The sequence below is a fragment of the Nerophis ophidion genome, linkage group LG04 (assembly GCF_033978795.1).
Source record: "Nerophis ophidion isolate RoL-2023_Sa linkage group LG04, RoL_Noph_v1.0, whole genome shotgun sequence".
Lineage (NCBI taxonomy): Eukaryota > Metazoa > Chordata > Actinopteri > Syngnathiformes > Syngnathidae > Nerophis > Nerophis ophidion.
This window is the reverse complement of record NC_084614.1, coordinates 63,372,071-63,397,713: the sequence shown is the minus strand read 5'-3', so window position 1 is coordinate 63,397,713 and position 25,643 is coordinate 63,372,071. Positions and strand designations below refer to the sequence as shown.

Genomic DNA, 25,643 nt, shown 5'->3' with positions numbered 1-25,643 from the left:
AAGTCGCGACTACTACAATGATGGGTCCTGGTTAGCGCCGTGCATGGCAGCACCCGCCATCAGTGTGTGAATGTGTGTGTGTGTGAATGTGGAAATTGTCTCAAAGCGCTTTGAGTTCCTTAAAAAAAGGTAGAACCGCGCTACACAATTACAACCCATTTACCATTTACAAAAAAAAAGAAACTCACGACACCTTAAAAAAGTGTTTTACGTAAAAGTAAATTAAAGTAATATAATGTATTAATGGATGTATATAGTGTAATATATTTTTGAGGGTTCTAATCCTTCAATGGCCTTTAAATAGAGGAGACACTGACAACACCATGGATTTTTGGAAGCTTTATTTTTCAACTCGAATGTAAGCAAATGCGCCATAGTGTAAATTCCAATCTTTCCTCAAAGATTCCTTTGGAATCAAAATATATATTCATTTATCACATACAACCTGTTATTTGCGCACAATTGACAAGTGATGCACCAAAAATTTGGTCGTTTGCAATAGAAATTGAAACCAGATGTTGTGATGAAATATCAATTTCCGCTGGCGACTGCGTCTTTCCGGCGCACATGAATGACGTAGCTCGCCCAAAGCTGATGAATAAAATCACATTCAGGTCACATTGTGTTTGGACTGAAGTCAAATTTAAAAAGATCAGATTCTAATCGGATTCAGGACTGCCTCCTGATGTGGCCTGAATCTGATGCCAAAAGATCAGATTTGAAGCACTTTATTTTATTTTTATTTTTTTCATTTAGCCTTTATTTAACCAGGTAATAATCCCATTGAGATCAAAGATCTCTTTTCCAAGGGAGACTTGGCCTAGAGGGCAGCAGCAAGGTTACAATAAAAACAGTAAACAATACTTAAAACATCACATTTACAACATGAAAACTTGCTCACATCACACATGTGCATACAGACAAGGTAGACTGCAATCCTTTCACACAAGCTTTAAACTCATTCAATGTAACAAGGGTTTGAAGTTGAATATTCGATTGTAGGATATTCCAAGCCTCCGGTGCTGAAAACCTAAATGCTTTCTTGCCCAGTTCAGTTCTTACTTATGGGATGACAAATTGAAGAACATTCATTGAACGCAGATTGTGACTTCCTTGTTTTTTTGTTAAAAGACAAGATAGATGAGATGGAATGATACAAAGAATTGTTTTGATTGAGGCGTTGAGCACATACAGATGTCCAGTTAACCATTGAGTATAAGACACAATGGTGAGTAAGGGGAGCGCAGTTGGTGATAAATCTCAGTGACCCGTGGTACACACTATCCAGCTTGTGGAGACAACCAGCAGTAGCATTCATGTATAACACATCTCCATAGTCAATAACAGGTAAAAAGGTTGCGTGCCCTGGCCCAAGCAGCATTACGCTCATGCAATACATCTGACAGATCCGATGTAAACCACGGACTGTCACGTCCTTTAACTCTAAATTTTCTGAAAGGGGCATGTTTGTTCACTATACTCAAGACGTTTTCGTGAAAATATTTCCAGGCCAGTTCAACATTATCAAAAAGAGCAATTCTATCCCAAATAAAAAGATGCAAGTCAAGTAAAAAAGCTTGCGTTTCAAATAATTTCATATTACGTTTTTCAAGAAGTCGAGGCTTGCTTTTAGGAATCCTTGTGTCACGCACTACTGCAATGACACAATGATCACTCACATCATTAGGAAAAACACCAGATGCAACAAATATAAAGGGCATATTTGTTAGAATTAAGTCAATGAGTGTAGCTTTTTGAGGGCATTTAGGATTAGGTCTGGTAGGGGAGTTAATTAATTGTGTTAAATTTAAAGATTCACACTGTGCTTTCAAAGAGTCAAATCACCAACCATCCCTATTTCATTGTATTTCAGTTGAGACAGAAGCTTCACAAGAGTAGATAGGGAATTACTAGGGGCAGCTGGAGGCCTATAACACTCCACTTCCATAATGTAGTGATTTCTAGCTAATTCAATTTCAAGTGCTAACAGTTCAAGTTCTTTACTTACTGATTCAGAGAGCACTAATTTAACATCAAACCTCTGCTTAATGTATATGGCCACTCCACCACCTTTTCTTTGTCGGTCAGTACGATAGACATTATAGCCATGAATGTAAATATCTTTATCAAGCACAGATTGTTTAAACCAAGTTTCAGATAAGACTACAATATCAGCATTTGTTGAGTTTATCCAGATTTTTATAATATCCAGTTTAGGGAGTAAACTCCGAACATTGATATGAATAATCCCAAGACCACATCTAGTTTTAAAATCCGCAGTTTTAAAACATTGTGTAGGTGTATCAGGGCCTGGATTAGTCTCAATATTTCCTGAGCGCAATAACAATAATATAACGAAACATTTGCGCTTAAAGTTAACATCTTTTGAGTCTGTCTTTAATCTGTGAACGTAAGTGCTCATAATAGGGGAGGATGCAGTAATGTTGACGTGATCTCTCAAACAAGGAAACAATAAGAATGAATGGACTCTACCATAGTATGCAGCCATTTTGTTTTGTCCAAAGTCACAGAAATCTTCAACTGAGATAAAGCCGAGGTTATTTTGTAGCTGCCACTATGATGAAATATCAAATTATCAAAGTTGTCATCTTGAAGTAACATAGCTTGTGAGGGGGTGTGACCAGACCCATTTGGGACACCAGTAAAACCACACACAAGTATAAAACACAATATAAAGATTTGTGACATAGTAGAGGAAAAGTTCCACTTGTTTTACCAATTTTGAAGATGTTAGCAGACAGGGCTGAAGGCTAGCAACCAAGGCCGATGGGTGGAAGCCCGTAGACGAAACCAATGGCTGGAGGCAAACAGCAGGCCGATGGTGGAAGGCTAGCAGCAGGCAGGCCGATGCTGGAAGGCTAGTAGAAGGCCGATGGTGGATGGCAAGCAGGCAGGCTGATGGTGGAAAGCAAGCAGGCAGGCCGATGGTGGATGGCTAGCAGCAGGCAGGCTTATCGTGGAAGGCAAGCAGCAGGCCGATGGTGGAAGGCTAGGAGCAGGCAGGCTGATGGTGGAAGGCAAGCAGCTGGCCGATGGTGGAAGGCAAGCAGCAGGCCGATGGTGGAAGGCAAGCAGTAGGCCGATGGTGCAAGGCTAGCAGCAGGCAGGCCGATGGTGGAAGGCTAGCAGGCAGGCCGATGGTGGAAGGCTAACAACAGGCAGGCCGATGGTGGAAGGATAGCAGGCCTGCCGATGGTGGAAGGCTATCAGCAGGCAGGCCGATGGTGAAATGCTAACAGGCAGGCCGATAGTGGAAGGATAGAAGGCAGGCCGTTGGTGGAAGGCTAGCAGCAGGCAGGCCGATTGTGGAAGGATAGCAGGCAGGCGGATGGTGCTAGCTGTCTGCTACTGCTACCTGAACAGATGGATTATAGGTAGGGCAAAGTCTATGGCAATCCAGGGACATTTGATGAGAAACTATCCACCAGAAATCCCACTCTGCCGAGAATTTGTTTATCTTGCAGAGTACCACTCATTCAGACTAAAAATTATTTAAATCTCATACATAAAACACAAAAACTCAGACCTCAGGTAAGAACACACTGAACACAGAATCGACATTGCTGCCATCTTGGATTGTGGGCGCGGTGTGATAGCGCTTATTCCCTTTGGGGTTTAATAGAGCGTGGCAAAACATCAGATCTGTGTCCCTTGAGGGCAAAAAAATCAGATTTGGTGTGCATTGTAAACAGGGCCAAGTCTCTGCCAGTGCCGCGACACCCGGCCATTGGAGTTTTCCAGATACCCTGAGCTTAATGCTGGGGCTGAACAGTTATGGCCAAAATATTAATCACAATTATGTTCATCAATATATAAATCAGGATTATTTGATGTTAATTAAAACATATTTTATTGCACTTTCTATTTTAAACAAACATTATGTAAACGTTAACCTGACTCACCAGATCCTTGTCGTTCGCTGAGCTCCACACATAGCTCAGAGAAGTACAGGGGTCTGGCTTGAGTTGGGTTATTTAAACGTGGCTTTCACTTGAAAAATGAACTTTAAACATAATGAATATTTAAATAAAATGTGCAAAAGACAAAGGGCAAACTAAAATAAATATGTCATAGTGGAGTGTGATCATAAATTGCGAACAGTACAAAAAATAAGATGATGTACGAATGTACGACACATACAAAGGAAGACATTCATTGCACTGCTCACAGTATATATTTGCCTACTGAAATGAGATTTTCTTATTTAAACGGGGATAGCGGGTCCATTCTATGTGTCATACTTGATCATTTCGCGATATTGCCATATTTTTGTTGAAAGGATTTAGTAGAAAACATCCACGATAAAGTTTGCAACTTTTGCTTGCTAACAGAAAAGCCCTGCCTCTACCGGAAGTCGCAGACGATGACGTCACATGTTGATGGCTCCTCACATCTTCGCATTGTTTTTAATGTGAGCTTCCAACAAAAACAGCTATTCGGACCGAGAAAACGACAATTTCCCCATTAATTTGAGCAAGGATGAAAGATTTGTGTTTGAGGATATCGATAGCGACGGACTAGAAAAAAAAACAAGTTAAGAAAAAACAAAAACAGGATTGCATTGGGACGGATTCAGATGTTTTTAGACATATTTACTAGGATAATTCTTGGAAATCCCTTATCTTTCTATTGTGTTGCTAGTGTTTTAGTGAGTTTAACAGTACCTGATAGTCGCAGGGGTGTGTCCATGGGATTGTTGACGCGCAGTGTCTCAGGGAAGTCGACGGCAGCTTTATGGGCGGCACGAGCTCAGTTGATCTCCGGTAAGAAGCGACTTTTTACCACAATTTTCCTGCTGGTTGACATTCGGTCAGGAATCCATGTTCGGTGTGATCCATAGTAAAGTTTCACCTCCGTGAATTTTAAACAGGGAATCACCGTGTGTTTGTGTGGCTGAAGGCTAAAGCTTCCCAACTCCATCTTTCTACTTTGACTTCTCCAATATTATTTGAAAAAATTGCAAAGGATTCAGCAACACAGATCTCCAAAATACTGTGTAATTATGTGGTTAAAGCAGACGACTTTTAGCTGTGTGTGTGTGTGCGCGCGCAGCGCTCACATTTCCTAACAGCCCGTGACGTCAAGCATACACGTCATCATTATGCGATGTTTTCAAAAAGAAACTCCCGGGAAATTTAAAATTGCAATTTAGTAAAATAAAAAGGCCGTATTGGCATGTGTTGCATTATTAATATTTCATCATTGATATATAAACTATCAGACTACGTGGTGGGTTGTAGTGGGTTTCAGTAGGCCTTTAGGACATATGTCTTTGGCCAAATCAAACGATATTATGTCTGTTATGTTGGCAGGTTATTGAGAGGTGGATGGATAGGAGGTCCCTCGGTGCATGGTTGATGTTACAGGCGCCTGTATTTAGGGTACCCCCGCTTTTGTAGCTGTTCATTGGGGCTTTGCAACCACCGGTGGCTGGCGGACTGCTCTGTTAGCAACCAGCCCACAGTGCAGGCAAACGATGGCGGTTGAGAAAAGATGGAAGGTGTTAATGCTTGACATGTCTTCGCAATTCGACGATTTGTTTGGCTGAGCACACCAACGCAGCTTTGCTGTGCAACTCGTTGTGGCGTTTGTTGTTGGTTCATGCACAAGGGAGCATTTCCGCCCGGGTTTCCGGAAACGAGCGAGAGTGCTGAGAGAACGATGAGGCAAGTTTTGGGGTTGAAATACATGCCTGTTGGTAACTTTAAAATACTCTGCGGGAGGGAAGGGCACCGATGTAATAATGCACTTATTGATCCCAACATTTTCGGGATCGATCTTCAACCGCTCTTGTCACTCTTCCTTGCTCTCCCAAGTCCACTGTCTATTGTTCGCCCCTTGGTGGTTGGCTGACGATTGGTCGCGAACGTGCTTGGTTTGAAATGCAGCAGAGCCTATTTTTGCCAAAAATGTGATCACGATTAAAATTCGATTAAGTGTGCATCCTTACTTAATGCTCAAGTCAGAAATTGTGATCAGACATAAGGGTTTAGTTGCTTAAAGATGTATAGAACTAATATGTTTTTATTATAATATTTAATATAAACTTTCATATATATTAAAATAATAGTTAAACTGTTCAGTGTTCACATTTTTAATTTGAAATGTATTATAATTCATGTATAATGATTGAATTTGATTAATAGTTAAAATAATATATTAATGTATTTTATGAAATTGATGTGGAATGTATTTCTTTGTCACTTTTAGTATTTATATTTTTCATACGTACTTACACAGTACTTGACACCATACATGGTATACTTTACCAGGTGATATAGACACTACAGTGTATAGACCAAAGACATTCCCTCTGCGTCTGTCTCACCCCTTAGGTCTGCGTGGGGCCATGACGTTTGCCCTCTCCATCCGAGACACAGCCACCTACGCTCGCCAGATGATGTTCTCCACCACCCTGCTAATCGTCTTCTTCACCGTGTGGCTCTGCGGAGGCGGCACCATGCCCATGCTGTCCTTCATGAGCATTCCGTAAGAGCCCGCCCACTTAATCCCGCCGTCTGTGATTGTTGTTTTTTTTCACTGGCCTTTCCTTTTTGTTTTTTTTTAACAACTCCATCAGGGTGGGTGTGGACTCTGATCAAGAACACTCTGTAAGTAGCAGGGATTTAGCCAAACAATTATTTTTCAAAATGAAGAACACAACATTGTAACTTTTTTGCCTGACAGAGTTTTGGAATTATGGATGGATCACAGAGGAGGAACACCAAGCATGAGAGTGCTTGGCCCTTCAGGATTTGGTACAACTTTGATCACAAGTATCCTTTTTCAGTTAGGATGATGCAGGATTACAACACTAGAGGGTGCTCTTTACATGCATAAAACTTAAGTGTTCATGAAGGAGGACGACCTGTTATCAAAAATTTCTAAAGTGTTTTTGCAATCTTTAAATATTAGAGATCCTTAACACTCTTTTGTGCAGCTACCTGAAACCCCTCCTGACGCACAGTGGCCCCCCTCTCACTGCTACTCTGCCTGCCTGCTGTGGTCCTCTGGCCCGATGCCTTACAAGCCCGCAGGCGTATGAGGTTTGAACACCTAGCAACATTAGATAATACAAATAGCAATATTTCACATTACAGATTTACACATTAATCATCCTAAATGCCTATTTATTAAGTATATTTTAAATTGTATTGATTAGTATGGATGTGCTTGAATATTCACAGCTGATAGCTATTTGCATGATTGGGAGATGGTTAGATTGATGGGTTAATTGCTCAAATGAAATTGATCAAAGTTAAAGATAAGTTTAAAAAATCGTATAAAATCAAATTTACCAATTCACCAAATTTGTAAAACTTTTTCTATATTCTATTAAAAAAAAGTATCTTCAAATATTTTTTTACAGAACAAGTAATACTAAATATACTATACAGAGGTAAAAAAAAATTGTAATACTATGAATCCGCAAACAATTCACAGTGCATAACTTTTTTTTCAAAACATACATTTTGTCCTCAAAATTCAAATAACAATATACAAATTGTTTTTGGGAAATGTTTATTGTCCCATCTGTTCATAGTTATAATATACGTACTGTAACTTGGGATGGTGCAGGAAAAATGTTGTGACTTACCGATGCAGGAAATGTATGTTAATCCATATTATTTGTGCAATTTTCTTCATATTTTCCAAGAATCTTGAGATATTTTAGTGTAATATTATTCAAAAATATGTACGTATGCATGTACAGTGAACATATTTGTTGTATAATATGTAACACAAATCAAATGTACAACACAGTAAAAAAGAAGCGTTATTAGTAGGAAACATGTTTTTTTTGCTACTAAAATCAAAGTATATCAAAATGTGCATTATTTTGTAATTTTCTGTTCCTATAACTGAAATTGACAGACTATTCATGTTGGTTTTTTCCCTGCACACCAGAACGAGGGTCAGCTCCACGACGATGACTCCGACTTCATCCTGAACGACGCCAGCGTAAGCTCCATGTACGCCGACGTCACCGTCAGCACGGACGGTTCGGGCTCTGGCACCGTCAAGCGCACCGCCGGCAGCACGGTGGCTGGCGGCCTGTTTGACGAGGGCCTGGATCAGGAGCTGGCCATGGTCGAGCACGAAGTGTCCATTAGGGGCACCCGCTTGGTGCTGCCCATGAACGACCAGGCCGATCCCCCGACCACCGTCACTCTGCCACCGCCGCCCTCCCCGCCTCGCTCGGAACCCCGCAGGCACAGACTGTAAGAAGGGTGCGGCTTCTTCGCGTCACTCAATCTAAGTTGATTTGAAAAAGTTATGAGGCTTGTTCCGGCTATATTTATGGGAGCGTAATATATTTTTCTATTTGACAAATACTAAATCAACATTTTGCAAGTAAAATAAGAATGTGTACAGTGTTTCCCATACACTTATTTATTTGAAACGGCCCACCCTGTCTCGCCCTCGTGCTTAAACACATTATAACGGGACTGCCCCGAGAGGACAGAAAATGGATGGATGTGTGTGAATGTAGCTTGTCGTTTACAATTCTGTAACATAGCTCATACATGCCTGGTCTGCCAGAGAATAAGACGATGTAGCAGGAGGGATCAGTGTTGCCAGGTTAGCGAATAATCAGACACCTCGAGATTTTCTTTTTCAAAAAAGCGCTAAATGTAGCGACTTTCTGTTTTATCGGGGACTTTTAAACATACTGGAAATGATAATGGGTTTCACATTGTAAAGCGCTCTGATTCTCTACAGTAAAAGCGCTATTAAAATAGAATTCAATTCACTTTACTAACTTGAAAGCATGTATAGCTCTTCTCAACGGGCAACGGGTGCTCTGAAAGCACTCACAGGCGGCTTAAAGAAGTGCCGGAAGAAAATCCTTTTAGTGCTGGTGGTGCTGTAAAATAATTCACTTTTAAAATCGGATCATATCATTTTTAAAATCAGATCATTCACACTAAATTATGCCGTTTATTATTTGTTAGCGTATTTAAAAAAATATTCTGACCCAAATTTTATTGTCAGAATATCATTCAGGAATATTTTTTTACTCTTACATTATTTGCACAGAACTTGCTAACTGTATGAGTTTTATTTTGAACAATTCTGAAATAATATTGCAAGTAAAGAATAGCTAACATACCAAACATCCATTTTATCCATCCAAACATTTTTTTAATCGCATGCGTTGCTTCTCATGATTTTTGCTACCACAGCATCCATAAAAATGACCCGAACATGCGGCATTGACCAATTATGCCAATTAGCTGTTGAGTGGGAAACATTGATGTACAAAATCAATTACGCTCTCATAATTATAGCAGTCGTATTTGTTTTTTTTGTTTTTTATGTAATGAATGGAATAATCTGCCACTTTCGCCATCTCTCGTCTACTAACATCTACCGTCGACAGGAGCGGGAGGAGGGCTTTGTTGGCGTAAAATTGAACGTGAAGGCGCCATGTCCAAGGTCAGGTACTGTCGATCAAGTGCACCTTCTACTGAAATCCCAACTGTTTTTCAATGAAATTGCTTCCCTGAGCATTTGAGCACAAGTAGCACCAAGCGGTTCATTTATGTCTTGATTTATTTATTTATTTATTGGTTTCGTGGAATTGTGGCGAGACTCTGTGGCGAAAGGCTGTTCTTACGCACTTTTATTTCCCCGGAAAGGCACCGTGAGCATCTCGTCCTGTGCGAAGGGGTTTGTCACGTGTGTCTATGTAGGGAAAAACAATCTTTTGTGTAATGTAGCGAGAACGTACATGAAAGCCTCTTTCACACAGCGATCCTGCAAAATCTGAGGCCCGCCTGTGCCTTTTATACACAACCACCCCGCTTTTCACACAGCAACGGATAATGACGTGGCGCCATCTTTTGGTGTAATGCGTGTAAACACGGAATAACTGGGACAAACACAACCTGGGAATTTTCCTGCTAATATCTTAGCCAAAACAGGGCTTGTTTGAATGCGTAACGGCTGTTGAACAGCGCTGCTACGGAAAGTCTCTACTTACGCTAATCCCCACCGCGGTGTTGCACCTCCACTGTGTAGTAAAATAGCGCAGACTTTTCCGAGATGTGGCGCATCTGTTTTTTTTTGTCTTTCTAGAGGAGCAGAAGCGAATAAACACAGCGTAACATCTTGAGCTTTGCTGTCCATCAATACATGGGCGTCTATAGCGGCACTGACTTTATTTGACTTGCGGGTCCAATGTAGACTTTTTAAATCCAGCAGATGGCGCAATTTTAAGACTGTCATGGCAATGTGGATACAGCTATTGAATGTGCCACGTACTCACTGAGGACAGGTGACAAAATGGATAGCAATGTGGTTAGTGTGTCTTGTAATAAAATGCAAATAAGTCCAAGCCCGGTCTCAAACTTGTTTTTTTTTTGTTGTTTTTTTTTCTAAAATTTATTTAACTACGATTTATAATGAAATTGAAAATCCCTATTTTTTTAACCCATTTTCCCAATAGGTTTCCCATATTTTTAAACGCAAATGCTGACAGATAAGTTTACAGAGTGCACCCCTTAGTCCTGGGTGCAAGAGACTTGACACTGTAGGGCACTTGCTGAGATGCAACCACTTGAGTTTGACCCCTGCGTGTAGAGTGCAACATCCAGGTACTGCGTCTTGCATCTACAACACTTGTCCTTCACTTGGTTCTGTAGAAAAGGCACTGGTGAGTAAACGCCAGACCTTGTCGCCGTTTCGGGCTGTCTACTATACCTCAGAAGCAGGTGCCCTAAAAGCCGGTGTGAAAGAGGCTACTCGCGTAAGCTGCTGTGTGGTCGGGGTGAGGGCTCCACTGTTGTGAATTTCAAGTGCCTCCAGGAAATCGAAATCCTTGGTGTAGATTTGTGGAGTCACATCATCCTTTAAAAGAAAAAAATAGGACTACATGCTCTGATTATGGAAATGACAACATGTCCAATTGTGTACTGACTGTAATGTAAATATGACTATGTGGTTTCAGTTCATCCTCTGCTGTGTTTTGACATATTTTCTTTTCATACCAACTACTAACAAATTGTTATAAATGTTTGTCTTGATGACTTCTAAGCAGTGTTCTCAATTTAATTAACCGTGATTTTCTGGTCATCATATACATTTGTATTGTGTGAATTGTTTGAAGAAACTTATTTATTTGGTACTTTTCTTATATCCTTCAATGACTAAATATGTATATTAAAACAAAATACCCACTTGTAAGAAACCAAAATGAAAGAAATGTTTGTTTTATTATTTCAAATATTACATTTGAATGACTCATTCCCTCCTGATGTGTGCTTATTTTTTGTCTTGTCAAACATCTTGCAAGTGCACCAAAAATACATTTAAAAGACTCCAGATTTCCTAAGTTTTATTTTTTTAAGTTTTCCTTCCTCCCTGCCTTTTATTTTGAAGCCGCTTCCGGTGTGCGCTTTTGTGGTGTGTTTCCAGCAGACGCAGACTGACTCAGACGTGTTTATGAAGGGTCAACGATAGGAACGAGGACCGCTGCTTCCTGACGCCCGACGAGGGACGAACATTCCCGGGCACGGGAGTCGACTCTCAACCGGTAAGGATGGAGGACACACACAAAAAAAAAAAACACTTCGTGACGGGCTTTGAGAAAAAGTTTCTCGGTGCTGATTTGCATGCTTTGGGATATCCATGTGTCACGCAAAATGTGTGGCTATTGTAATTAATATGAAATACTATAAGGCTGTACCATGTGTGCAGTACCCCCATGTTTGCAATACTGTGTGCTTCTCCATGATGGCTATGATCTAACATATCTTGTCATTTCTCACAGATCCCCCCTCGCAAAACCAGCTTTTTGATATCCCTAAGAGGAAACAAGCCTTACAAATTGTTGCATGGGGCGTTGTCTCTGTAAGTAATCTGCACATGTGTATGAGTGTGTGTGTTTAACTTTTAGAAGTCTTACAATCTGTTTCCATTTAGCAAGTTTCCTCTCCATTCACCGAGGCCAAGAAAATGCACACAAAAGTCAATTAACATTCCTCTACAGCAATTTATTATTGAAGGCTGTACAGTAGGTACAACATAGCATTGGCAGATGTTTTTGCAGTAGCTATAGCATAATGTTGTACTTAAAAAAAAAAAAAAAATCAATGCACTCATTCACTCCCAAAAGTCCCTGTATTGTGAGAGTCAAACCCGAGGCCCTTTGGTTACAGGCCACATTTTAACCAATTATGAACGTCCAAGGCCAAACAAAGCCCACTCAAGTTCTTGCACCATAAGTAGGAAGTTTTTCCAGCACAAGTTAAACCATTTAATAAATAGCACAATTTGTGTCAAAAGGTGACCGACTTTCGTTAATGAGTTGACAAAAAAAGGAAAACAAAACATATTTTGTTTCACCATCATATGTAAATAAATTGGACTTAAAAGCTTGGGTGTCCAGGAAAAAAACTTGATAATTTTATTTGTGTATGTTTTAAAGGCCTACTGAAACCCACCACTACCGACCACGTAGTCTGACAGTTTATATATCAATGATGAAATATTAACGTTGCAACACATGCCAATACGGCCCTTTTAGTTTACTAAATTGCAATTTTGAATTTCCCGCGAGTTTCTTGTTGAAAACGTCGCGGAATGATGACGCGTACGCGTGACGTCACGGACTGTAAGAAAATATTAGCGCTGCACCACACACAGCTAAAAGTCGTCTGCTTTAATCGCTTAATTACACAGTATTTTGGACATCTGTGTTGCTGAATCTTTTGCAATTTGTTCATTTAATAATGGAGACTATAAAGAACAATGCTGTTGGTGGAAAGCGGTGGATTGCAGCTGTCTTTAGCACCGAGACACAGCCGGCGTTTCTTTGTTTGTTGTGAAGCGGAGCGGTCAAGCGAACATGTTTTCTCTACGTCAACCAGCATGTTTTTGGATGGGGAAATTGTGATATATATCTTACCGGAGACATCAATGGATTATTCGTTGCCCTGCAGCAGCTGTCATGTCAAAAAAGGCAGCTGTGAGCTTGGCTCCTCGGCTTCTCTCTGAGACACTGCGTGTTCACCGCAGCCATCCGACCTCGAGGTATGTCTATACAATCTTTGAAATCTCACTAAAACACTATAAAACAATAAGCAGATAAGGGATCTTCCAGAATTATCCTAGTAAATGTGTCTAATTACATCTGAATCGCTCAAAATGCAATCGCCTTTTTTTTTTTTAAACTTTATTATTATTTTTTTCTAGTCCTTCGCTATCAATATCCTCAGCAACGAATCTTTCATCTTCGCTCAAATTAATGGGGAAATTGTTGTTTTCTCGGTCCGAATAGCTCTTTTTGTTGGAGGCTCCCATTATAAACAATGTGAAGATGTGAGGAGCCCTCACACGGGTGACGTCACCGTCTGCGAATTCCGGTACAGGCAAGGCTTTTTTTATTAGCGACCAAAAGTTGCGAACTTTATCGTCGATGTTCTCTACTAAATCCTTTCAGCAAAAATATGGCAATATCTCGAAATGATCAAGTATGACACATAGAATGGACCTGCTATCCCCGTTGAAATAAGAAAATCTCATTTCAGTAGGTCTTTAAGTGTATGATGTATTTAATTTTTATTTTATACAACACATTTAACTTGAACTTTTTGTTATAATAACAGAAACAATAGCTATAGTACGCAAATGGCCCCCGAGCAGCACTTTTGACACCCCTGTTTTAAAGTGCATAATGTATTTATTATTTCTATTTTATTGTTAGTGTATAATATATTTAACACATAGGTTTTTTTGGGGGGGGGGGTTTCCGCGGTGTGCAAATAGGCTGCACTATGGACACTGCTGTTTTAAGAGTATAATGTATTTAATTTGTACTTTGTTATAAGCAGGTAAAATATTTAACACATGTAAAATTTAATCTTAAAACTTTTAAATAACATTTACTCCATTTAGTTGCAGTATTTCCAGTTGCACCACTTGACTTTTATAATTAATTTGAATTGAAACAGGCTTTTGTTTGGAAGCCTGTATTTTCACCTGTAATTTCATACTTTTGATGCAACTTTGAAATAGAACAGGTTTTATGATGCAACAGTAAGACTTTCCTAGTGAAGAAAACAAGCTTTGTTGTACATTTTGAAAGAGCTTTGCAAATGTTTTTTTCACTCAGCCATAAAGGTCATTTGGGGTCCTTAACCTTTTTTGCACCAGGGACTGTTTTAATGTAGGTGTAATTTTTACGGACCGACCCTCCATGTGTGGCAGTAAATATAAGTGCATAAAAAGTGCAACTCACCATAACGCTGAATTAGTCGGAGTCCTGGCCTGTGTGCCTTTGCAAAAAAGCCCCCCAAAGACTTGTTTATCACACATTTTCGCTAGCATGTAGGCTTATTCCTTGGTAAATGTATCTGGTGCGTTACACGTGCTACTTGCCATTAGTCCCAATGGATTTCAATTTTAAAAAGTTCTCCAGACATATTTATGCAATATTTCATACATATATACACTTATGTTTGCTTTAATGGTGAATTTGTTATGCGTAAACACATCTGTGAATGCAAACTACGTGTGCAATAGGCATATGTGCAATAATAGCGCTTTAACTTATTAGACCAAAGGAGATGTGTATTTTCTTCCATTAGCATACTTATTTTATGGAACAATTTAGCACACACTTGCACTATAGCACTTTAACTACTCTTGTGACTTTATTCTTTACGTCTTGAGTTGAGCTCATGCAGCAACATGCTGTTTTATATGGGTCTCCATTTTATTTTATTCTACTGTTTATGCCTGATGTTGGTGCTGTCTTACTTAACTTTGTATGGGCCTCATTGTACAGTGGGGCAAAAAAGTATTTAGTCAGCCACCGATTGTGTAAGTTCTCCCACTTAAAATGATGACAGAGGTCTGTAATTTTCAGCATAGGTACACTTCAACTGTGAGAGACAGAATGTTTAAAAAAAAATCCAGGAATTCACATTGTTGGAATTTTAAAGAATGTATTCGTAAATTATGGTAGAAAATAAGTATCTGGTCAACCGTTCAAAGCTCTCACTTATGGAAGGAGGTTTTGACTCAAAATCTCACGATACATGGCCCCATTCATTCTTTCCTTAACACGGATCAATCGTCCTGTCCCCTCAGCAGAAAAACAGCCCCAAAGCATGATGTTTCCACCCCCATGCTTCACAGTAGTTATGGTGTCCTTGGGATGCAACTCAGTATTCTTCTTCTTCCAAACACGACGAGTTGAGTTTATACCAAAAAGTTCTATTTTGGTTTCATCTGACCACATGACATTCTCCCAATCCTCTGCTGTATCATCCATGTATCCATTTTGATATATGTGCCTCATTATATGAAGGTCCTGGGTTCAATCCCGGGCTCGGTATCTTTCTGTTTGGGGTTTGCAAGTTCTCCCCGTGAATGCGTGGGTTCCCTCCAGGTACTCCGGCTTCCTCCCACCTCCAAAAACATGCACCTGGGGATAGGTTGATTGGCAACACTAAATTATCCCGAGTGTGTGAATGTGAGTGTGAATGTTGTCTGTCTATCTGTGTTGGCCCTGCGATGTGGTGGCGACTTGTCCAGGGTGTACTCCGCCTTCCGCCCGAATGCAGCTGAGATAGGCTCCAGCACCCCCTGCAACCCCAAAAGGGACAAGCGGTAGAAAATGGATGGATGGTTGGATGTCCGTTAGTTTGCATTGTCCGATGTAACACAAATATAACAAATGGCAACTTCTTATGGGGAGTTTTATGATATGTCAATAAACAAGCTTGGTTATTGGTTAGTAGGACAGGCCAAAGTTATTGTAAGTTGGAGACAAAATGCCGTGGTTTGTATATTATTTAATGTTACTGTGCGGCCCCGTAGCAAAGGGTAAACAAACTTCATGAGAAAACTAAAAAAAACCTTTGCCACGGATCACTAAAGTTGTTTTGCAGACTTCACCAAAATCCTATCCAAAAAAAGCTGCTTTTGATTTATGATTTGTGTGCCTTCTCTGCCAGCTTCTGGTTTAACTGTTAAACTGATGATAAATCATCTCCCTGCTTGAAAGGAGATGATGTTTTTGTACTTGCCGTTTTTTCGTTGGCGGCAAGGCGTTAGGAGGAGTTAGGTTGTGCAGTTTGTAGCCTAAAAGCCAAACTATAGATCCCATAAAATCATCTATTTACTTAAATACCACGCTATCATGAATAGTAGAGGACATTGGTCATTCACCTGTTGAAGTCCTCAAATCTTAGCCAAGAGTGTGAGAGAGAGAGAGAGAGAGAGACAATGAAGCTTTTGTCCAATACAGCACTATCCCGCTCCCTGGAATGTGTCTGTCTCGTGCCAAATAAAACAAATGATCTTAATGTTTTATGTGGAGCAGAAATGTTGAACCAAACATGTGGCTCAGGTTCAAATATTCTGTAATAGTTATTGTTGTTGTAAAGGTGTGAGTAGCAAGCAGTATTTGTTATTTGTTGTTGCTCTTGCAAAGTACAACATTTATAGTCAGTATATAAATATATCCCCATCCATCCATTTTTTACCGCTTGTCCCTTTTCGGGTCACAGTGGGTGCGTGAGCCTATCTCAGCTGCATTAAGTAAAATTAGAAAAATGTAGCCCATACACACACACACACACACACACACACATATATATATATATATATATATATATATATATATATATATATATATATATATATATATCCATCCATCCATTTTCTACCGTTTATTCCCTTTCGGGGTCGCGGGGTGCGCTGGCGCCTATATATATATATATATATATATATATATATATATATATATATATATATATATATATATATATATATATACGGTGTGTGTGTATATATATATATATATATATATATATATATATATATATATATATATATATATGCCACCTGTTATCAATTAGCCTGCACACGTGTGGGATGTTTCAAATAAGTGTTTGATGAGCATTCCTCAACTTTATCAGTATTTATTGCCACCTTTCCCAACTTCTTTGTCATGTGTTGCTGGCATAAAATTCTAAAGTTAATGATTATTTGCAAAAAAAAAAATGTTTATCAGCTTCAAATATGTTGTGTTTGTAGCATATTCAACTGAATATGGGTTGAAAATGATTTGCAAATCATTGTATTCTATTTATATATACATCTAACACAATTTTCCAACTCATATGGAAATGAGGTTTGTATAGATGTGTATATATATATATCTTTACAATATAAAGATATATATGTATAAAGTTTACATATATATCTATATACAGTATACCTGTCTATATATAAATATATATACTGTATATAATGTGTGTATATATAAATATTACATTATATATACATATTAATATGATGCATATTATAATAAGCATATGTAAATATTTATATATATATGTTTACAGTAAAGAAAATAAGTATTTCAACACCCTGCTATTTTGCAAGTACTCCCACTTAAAAATCATGGAGGGGGCTGAAATGTTCATGGTAGGTGCATGTCCACTGTATGAGAGATAACCTAAAAAGAAAAATCCAGAAATCCCAATCTATGGTTTTTTAACAATTTATTTGTGTGATAAAGCTGAAAATAAGTATTTGAACACCAATATTAATATTTAGTAGAGTAACCTTTGTTTGCAATTACAGAGGTCAAACGTTTCCTGTAGTTCTTCACCAGGTTTGCACAGACTGCAGGAGGGATTTTGGCCCACTCCGCCACACAGATCTTCTCTAGATCAGTCAGGTTTCTGGGCTGTCGCTGAGTAACACAGACTTTCAGCTCCCACCAAAGGTTTTCCATTGGATTTAGGTCTTGAGACTGGCTAGGCGACTCCAGAACCTTAATATGGTTCTTACGAAGCCACTTCTTGGTTTTCCTGGCTGTGTGCTTTGCGTCATTGTCATGTTGGAAGATCCAGCCACGACTCATCTTCAAAGATCTGACTGAGGGAAGGAGGTTTTCGGCTGCAGTCATCCTCTCCTTAATACAGTACAGTCATCCTGTCCCATGAGCAGAAAAACACCCCCAAAGCATGATGCTACCGCCCTCCATGCTTCACAGTAGGGATGGTGTTCTTTGGATCATTCTTCTTCCTCCAAACACGCATAGTGGAATTATGACCAAAAAGGTCAATTTTGGTCTCATCTGTCCACAAAACTTCCTCCCAGGACTCCATTGGATCATCCAAATGGTCATCGGCAAACTTAAGATGAGCCTTAACATGTGCTGGTTTAAGCAGGGGAACCTTCCGTGCCATGCATGATTTCAAACCATGACGCCTTAGTGTATTACCAACATTGACCATGGAAACAGTGGTCCCAGGTCTTTTCAGGTCATTGACCAAGTCCTGCCGTGTAGTCCTGGGCTGATTCCTTACCTTTCTTAGCATCATTGAGACCCCATCAGTTGATATCTTGCATGGGGCTCCACTCCGATTGAGACTGACCGTCATGTTTAGCTTCTTCCATTTTCTAATGATTGTGTTGTGTACGTGAGGACTAGAAGGAGACGAAACCACGAAAAACTTAAGGTTACCAGGTTTATTGTAACCTTTGATGATTGTGTGGGATGTGTAGGCTACTCAAAGTGTTGGTTGCTGGATTAAGTGTCAAGTTAACCATGTGAATAATACAGGAGGATGTTGTACATGCATGATAAATGAAACCTTCGTCTGGTCAAGTAGGGGTAGGCACAAGGGAGATCCGGGGACAGGCCGGAGGTCGAGGGCAGGCGGCAAGCAACAAGGTCCGAGTCTAGGCTAGTGATCAAGGATGGAGGGAGACAATACTAGAGTTAACGACGTTCCGGCACATGATCCAAGGAGTGACTTGATTTTATACTGTTCCCTTGATTTCTGCCAGGTGCTCTGATGACGGGCAGCCTGCAGCTGCGGCAAAGCGTGGGCGTGGTGCAATCAGCGCGTGCGGGGGCGTGTACTGGCATGCTGCCATAAGGAGTGTTGGAATCTGCTGTGGAAGAATCTTGGGTTTGAATCCGCGCTGTGACAGTACCCCCCTCCTTAGGCGTCTGAGGGCCCCCGGGTTGGCGCGGTAGATTTCCTCCAGAAGTGAGGAGTTAGCAAGGTAGGAGGCCGGCACCCACGATCTGTCCTCCGGTCCGTATCCTTCCCAGTCGACCAGGTATACCAGCCCCCTACCCTGTGGACGGACCCTGAGGATCTTCCTTACCGTCCAAACCGAGTCACCGTCATCCAGGAACCTGGGGGGCTAGGGGTAGAAGGAGATAGAACGCTCTCCGCCACCGGCTTTATTTGAGTCCCATGGACCACAGGATGTTGCTTGATCGAGGGTGGGAGAGACAATTTTACAGACACTGGGTTGATTAAAGAAATGATGGGAAAAGGACCAACAAAACGGTATGCCAACTTTTTGGACGGTACCTGGAGGCTGAGGTCCTTCGCGAGTAACATGACCTTCTGTCCAGGCTGGTAGGAAGGACCCGGGATGCGGTGCCTGTTAGAGCTGCGACACATCCTCGCTGATGCCTTCCCTAGGGCTCTACGAGCTGCTCTCCACACCCTCTGACACCTCTTGATGTGGGCCCTGGTAGTGGGTACCCCGACCTCGAGTTCCTGCTGGGGATACATAGGGGGTTGATAACCCAAAAAACACCCAAAAGGAGACATACCGGTGGCGGAGCTCTTCATAGCGTTGGAAGAGTATTCCACCCATGGAATGAACTTGCTCCAGGACGTGGGCTGACATTGTGCAACACAGCGAAGCATAGATTCCAGAGTTTGATTAGCCCTTTCTGCCTGTCCATTGCTTTGGGGGTGATACCCAGAGGTAAGGCTGACCGAGGCCCCGATCCCCATACAGAATGCTTTCCATAATTTAGCAGTAATCTGGGGACCCCGGTCGGATACGATGTCCATAGGAATCCCATGAAGTCTGACAACGTGCGGCATGAGAAGATCCGCCGTCTCGGAGGAGGAAGGCAACTTGTGAAGGGGTATGAAGTGAGCTACCTTCGAGAAACGGTCGACAATGGTAAGTATGGTGTTGTTACTTCTCGAGATGGGCAACCCCGTGACGAAGTCCAAGGCTATGTGCGACCAAGGTCGAGCAGGAATCGGCAATGGGCGTAGAATACCAGCCGGGGGTCGGTGTGATGTTGTACTGCGGGCACAAGTGGAACAGGCATTGATGAACTCACGAGTGTCAGCAGCAAAGGATGGCCACCAAAAACGTCTTTGGACAAAGTTCGTTGTAACCCAGGATGACAGGAGAATAGACTGGAGTGAGGCCAATTCAGGACCTGGGATCAAAGTTCACGGTGAACGAACAACTTGCCAGGGGGTCCACCCCCAGGTCCAGGACGAGTCTGTAGAGCCCTCTTCATTTGGTCCTCAATTCCCCAGGTTACCATTCCCACAATTCGCGTAGGTGGCAGAATGGTCTCAGGGATAGGCGGACAAGCGCCCTCAGTCATGTGCACTCTGGAAAAGGCGTCTGCCTTCAGGTTCTTGGATCCTGGTCTGTAAGACAAGACGTAGTCGAAGCGAGAAAAGAACTGTTCCCGCCTTGCCTGTCGATTGTTGATACGTCGCGCAGACCGAATGGCGAGAAGGTTGCTGTGGTCAGTCAAAATTTTGAACTCGTGTCTTGCTCCCTCTAACCAGTGTCTCCACTCAACTAGTGCCTCGTGGATGCCCAGCAGCTCCCTGTATCGTAGTTTTGTTCGGCCGGTGATAGTCGCCTGGAGAAAAATGCACAGGGGTGAAGCATGTTATCAATTGTGGACCTTTGAGATAGAAGAGCTCCAATCCCCGAATCAGAAGCATCTACCTCTACCAAGAATGGGCAGTCCCAATCCAGATGGATGAGGACGGGTGCAGATACAAAGCTGGTCTTAAGTCCTCTGAAGGCACTGTAGGCCTCAGGTGACCACAAGAAGTTGACCTTTGATGAGGTTAGAGCATTGAGGGGTGCGGCAATACGACTGAAGTCCCGGATGAATCTTCTATAAAATCCAGCGAAACCCAAGAATTTCCTGAGTTTAGTCTTGGAAGTGAGTTGTGGCCAGACGACCACAGCCTTGACTTTCTCAGGGTCAGCCCTGACGTGACCTCTCTCCACAATGAAGCCCAGAAAATCCACCGATGGAGCGTGAAATAGCCATTCTCTGCCTTGACAAACAGTTTGTTTTCAAGAAGGCGTTGGAGAACCAAACGAACATGCTGTTGATGCTCCTGTGGGTTGCGAGAAAAAATAAGGATCTCCTCCAAGGAGACAACAACAAACTGGTCCAGCATGTCACATAAGGTGTCATTGACCAACGTCTGAAAAACAGCAGGAGCATTGGTAAGACCAAAAGGCATCACTTTGTATTCATAGTGGCCAAGGTGGGTATTAAACGCAGTTTTCCATTCATCCCCCTCTTTAATCCGAACCAAGTTGTATCCGTTGCTAAGGTTGAGTTTGGTAAAGATGGTAGCTGGTCCCAAGGGTTCAAACGAAGCGTTAAGAAGAAGCAATGGGTACTTGTTCTTAATGGTTATGTTGTTGAGGTGTCTGTAGTCAATGCATGGCCGCAAGGACCCGTCCTTGGTCACAAAGAAAAACCCCGCAGCCCCAGGGAACTTGGACGGGGTTATGATCCCGGAAGCCAGAGATTCAGTAATGTAATGTTTCATGGCTCCCCATTCGGGAAGAGACAGGTTATATAGCCGGCTGGAAGGCTCGATAGCGAAGTCATATGGCCTATGCGGCGGGAGAGACTTAGCACGTTCCTTGCTGAATACTTCGGCGAGGTCATGGTAGCACTCAGGAATGGTAGAGAGGTCGATCTTGCGGTTAGTGGGTAGTGTAGTCTTGCGAGGACCCGAGGCAGACTTCAAGCAATTAGCATGACAGGGGGTGCTCCAGGCCATTATCTCTCCGGAAGTCCATGAGATGTGCGGCTCATGTTGCTTCAACCAAGCTCTCTGTAGGACCACAGGAGTGAAAGGGGCCTCCAAAACCCAAAAACGGATGGTCTCCGAATGGTTACCGGACGATGTGAGAAGCAGTGGTTCTGAATGCTATTTGATCGGACCCAATGGACTTCCGTCCAGAGCTTGAGCAGGAAGGTCCTTGTCCAAGGATACCAGAGGGATCTTGTTTTGTTGAGCAAAACCGTAGTCCATCAGCCTATCGTACACCCCGGAGTCCAGAAAAACCTTAACTTGCCACTCTTTTGTCGTTCCAAGTTAAGGATGCGAAAACAGAATTCCCGGGTTGTGTTGTTCCTGGGGAAAAGTTGAATGGCTCACCAAGATCCCCCTTGCTAGTGAGCCTGGTCTTTTTAATAGGGACGGACAGTAGTGGACAATGTGTCCCGCGCCCCCACAGTACAGACAGAGATGTTGCCTCATTCTTCTCACCCTCTCCTCCGTCCCCAAACGGGTTCTACCCACTTACATGGGTTCGGGGTTAGGAACCGCAACTGGTAATGGGGTCGGTTGTCCTCCAAAAGACTGGAAGACGGAGGAAGGATTCGTTCTCGTGGCGACGCTCCGGGATCTCTCGGTTGCTCGCTCAACTAGTCTCTGGTCGTACTGAAGAGACAAATAAATGAGGGCTCAGCGAGAAGCAGGTCTATCCCTCAAAAGACCGTCCTTAATTTCTTCAGCGAGTCCCTGACGAAAAGCACTTTGGAGCGCCTTGTCGTTCCAGCTGCTTTATGCCGCAATGGTCCAAAACTTAAGGGTGTAAGCTGCCACTGAGTGAGTTCCTTGCTGGATGGTGTGCAGACGTCCTGCGGCATCCCCCCCATCCTTGGAGTGGTCAAATACGGCCACAAATTCGGACCGAAAAGCAGAGTAGTCGGTGCCAAGGCCTAGTGACTTGTCCAACGCTGCGGTAGTGCACTTGAGAGCGAAAAAATAAATGCAATCTTGGCCCCATCAGTAGTGTAGCGCGAGGGTTGGTGCAAAAAAATGAACTCACATTGCACCAAAAAACCCCTACAGAGTTCCAAATTACCCTCAAAAGGGCTAGGACTAGCAATCTTTGGCTCCCGGCTAAGAAAAACGCTAGCGGAGCTAGTAGCTGGTGTAGCATGCTGTCCTGTTACCAAGTCTTGTACCGGACTGGGACTTAACTGGTCCAACTTGGTATACAACTTGGTGAAGGCGTCTTGCAAATTTTCCTCCAATGCCTCAAAGCGAGTCTGGTGTTTCTTAAGGACAGAGCATATTACCTCCAAGTCCGGATTTCGTGTACTCCGAGCCTGGGAAGCGAGTCTCGACTGGGCGGTGTCGTCTGGTTCTGACATGGTTGGCCGGAACGTACTGTTGTGTACGTGAGGACTGGAAGGAGACGACACCACGAAAAACTTAAGGTTACCAGGTTTATTGTAACCTTTGATGATTGTGTGGGATGTGTAGGCTAGTCAAAGTGTTGGTTGCTGGATTAAGTGTCAAGTTAACCATGTGAATAATACAGGAGGATGTTGTACATGCGTGATGAATGAAACCTTCGTCTGGTCAAGTAAGGGTTGGCACAAGGGAGATCCGGGGACAGGCAGGAGGTCGAGGGCAGGCGGCAAGCAACAAGGTCCGAGTCCTGGCGGTGATCGAGGATCGAGGGAGGCAATACTAGAGTTAACAACGTTCCGGCACAGGATCCAACGTGTGACTGGATTTTATGCTGTTCCCTTGTTTGCTGCCAGGTGTTCTGATGATGGGCAGCCTCGGCAAAGCGTGGGCGTGGTGCGATAGGCGCGTGGGGGGGGGCGTGTATTGGCATGCTGCCAGAAGGAGTGTGGGAATCTGCTGTGGAAGAATCTTGAGTTCAAAGAGAAGAGAAAACATTAGATGCAAGACCGGCATATTTTATATGAAATTTAGCGCTTTTAATGATAAAATATTTAGTAAATGGGTTATAGTTGTATAATGCTTTTCTACCTTTTTTTTAAGGAACTCAAAGCGCTTTGACACTATTTTTTTACCCTTTGCGTTAGTTTCGTCGTCTTTGTTATTTCTGCTCAATTATAAAATATGTTGATTAGGAAGGAGGTGGTATGGAATGCAATGTCCATTCATTCTCAATATTTAGTGTTTCATTGTTCATAGTTAATATTCTATATCCCACATTCTGTATTTTTATGTACATGTACAATACTAAAATTTAATTCCGGTTTTGAAAAGGTATTTTATAAAGTGTTTAGTGTCCGTCATTATTATGTGATCAACTTTTATCCTTTTGTGCAGAAATTAGGGATTTTTTTTACTAATGCACAGAAACTTCCACTGTTTAACATACTTATAAAAAGGGATATACAGCAGATTAAATGGCATTCGGCGCATAGTGCTGCATTACTTGCCTCTTTGTAAGACTTGTGTCACATGACCTCAAACTTGACACCTTATTGGCTGGTCTGAGACAGAATCGATTGCTTCAATCTTACTTTACCGCAAGTGGTTATTGCGTTTTAAAGGAGCAAATATTTATATGCTAAATATTTAAACACTGCAGTTTTAAACGTTCACATTTTGCTACCGATTTTTCTTCACTGAAATTGTCAGCAAATATTTATATGAAAAAATTTAACTTCACAAAATATAAATTCAGTGCCAAAAAAAGACCCAAATTAACTTCCATAACCTTAACAAATATATGAGAAAACCCAAGATGCTATTTAGGTTTCAACAAATGTTCCAGGGCTATCTTTGCCAATGATGACTTCATTGCACAGCCTGAATGGAAACATGGTTTACTTTTACAGGACATTAACACCACTAGTTCAACATGGGTTCATGCTCATGGAACTTTGCACGTCTCAATAACACCATCATGTATAATAATTTACTGTATGTATATGTATGTGTGTGTGTGTGTTTGGTCTATGCCAACACTATTCTGATGGAGGCTTCCTGTTTCTCTAGTGTTCTAGCACATTCTTCAGTGATAAGCTCATGCCAACATAACACACAGATATCTGCTACGTGCAGACAAATGTGACAAATATTTTTCTAGATTCCGTCCTTGTTGATTTCTTCCTGCATAATAATACACATTTTTTGGGAGGGTAAACCGACCTACAGGATATCCTCTATCTTCATGTAAGCTTATTCAATGCACAAATTAATATGGAGGCTTAACTCAAGTGTGAAAAGCGACGCCCCTGATACGAGCCGGGAAAACACACACACACACACACACACACACACACACACACACACTCACACACACACACACACACACACCAGTCTCCCACTTGAGCATGAGAATGAAAACAATACAAAATTAGACTTGCAGGGATGACGTCAAACTTGATATATTCTTCTCCGTCTTGCATGGAATATCCGTCTCACTTCCTGTCAACATTACGTCACTTCAGAATAAAGGTCTCGCTATCGACTACATCTTTGTTGAATAAAGATGAATTAAAAAAAGCCAACCTGCTGCTTTCTCTCTGTTGAAGAGTCAACAACAGAACCTTGAAAGTTGCTTTGCTTGCTTCAATAATAGTCACAGAAATAATCTGTTCCAGGGTCAAACTGTGCCCTTGAAATAAGAATAACTGTATAACAAGTGTAAAATTAAGTTAACTCCTGCTGATATATGACAGTATATTTGCACACACACACACATACTGTATTGTCATGCCTTTTGTTTGACAGATTTTTATTAAAATACTAATTCGAAAACTTTAAGCA

At 41.7% G+C, this 25,643-nt stretch overlaps 2 protein-coding genes across 2 annotated transcripts in view; both read left to right on the top strand.

Annotated features, from left to right (window-relative positions):
* LOC133551702 (sodium/hydrogen exchanger 6-like) overlaps positions 1-11,877 on the top strand; it is a 28,202-nt gene extending 16,325 nt beyond the window's left edge. The window contains exons 12-17 of the mRNA XM_061898687.1: positions 6,357-6,510; positions 6,602-6,632; positions 6,709-6,797; positions 6,962-7,067; positions 7,930-11,560; positions 11,798-11,877. Coding sequence (XP_061754671.1) covers positions 6,357-6,510; positions 6,602-6,632; positions 6,709-6,797; positions 6,962-7,067; positions 7,930-8,247 — 698 coding nt within the window. The 3' untranslated portion in view covers positions 8,248-11,560; positions 11,798-11,877. The remainder of the gene's footprint in view (positions 1-6,356; positions 6,511-6,601; positions 6,633-6,708; positions 6,798-6,961; positions 7,068-7,929; positions 11,561-11,797) is intronic.
* The window catches only part of LOC133551704 (four and a half LIM domains protein 1-like), a 39,205-nt gene continuing 25,061 nt past the window's right edge, over positions 11,500-25,643 (top strand). The window contains exons 1-2 of the mRNA XM_061898689.1: positions 11,500-11,560; positions 11,798-11,877. The gene's annotated coding sequence lies outside the window, so the exon portion shown is untranslated. The remainder of the gene's footprint in view (positions 11,561-11,797; positions 11,878-25,643) is intronic.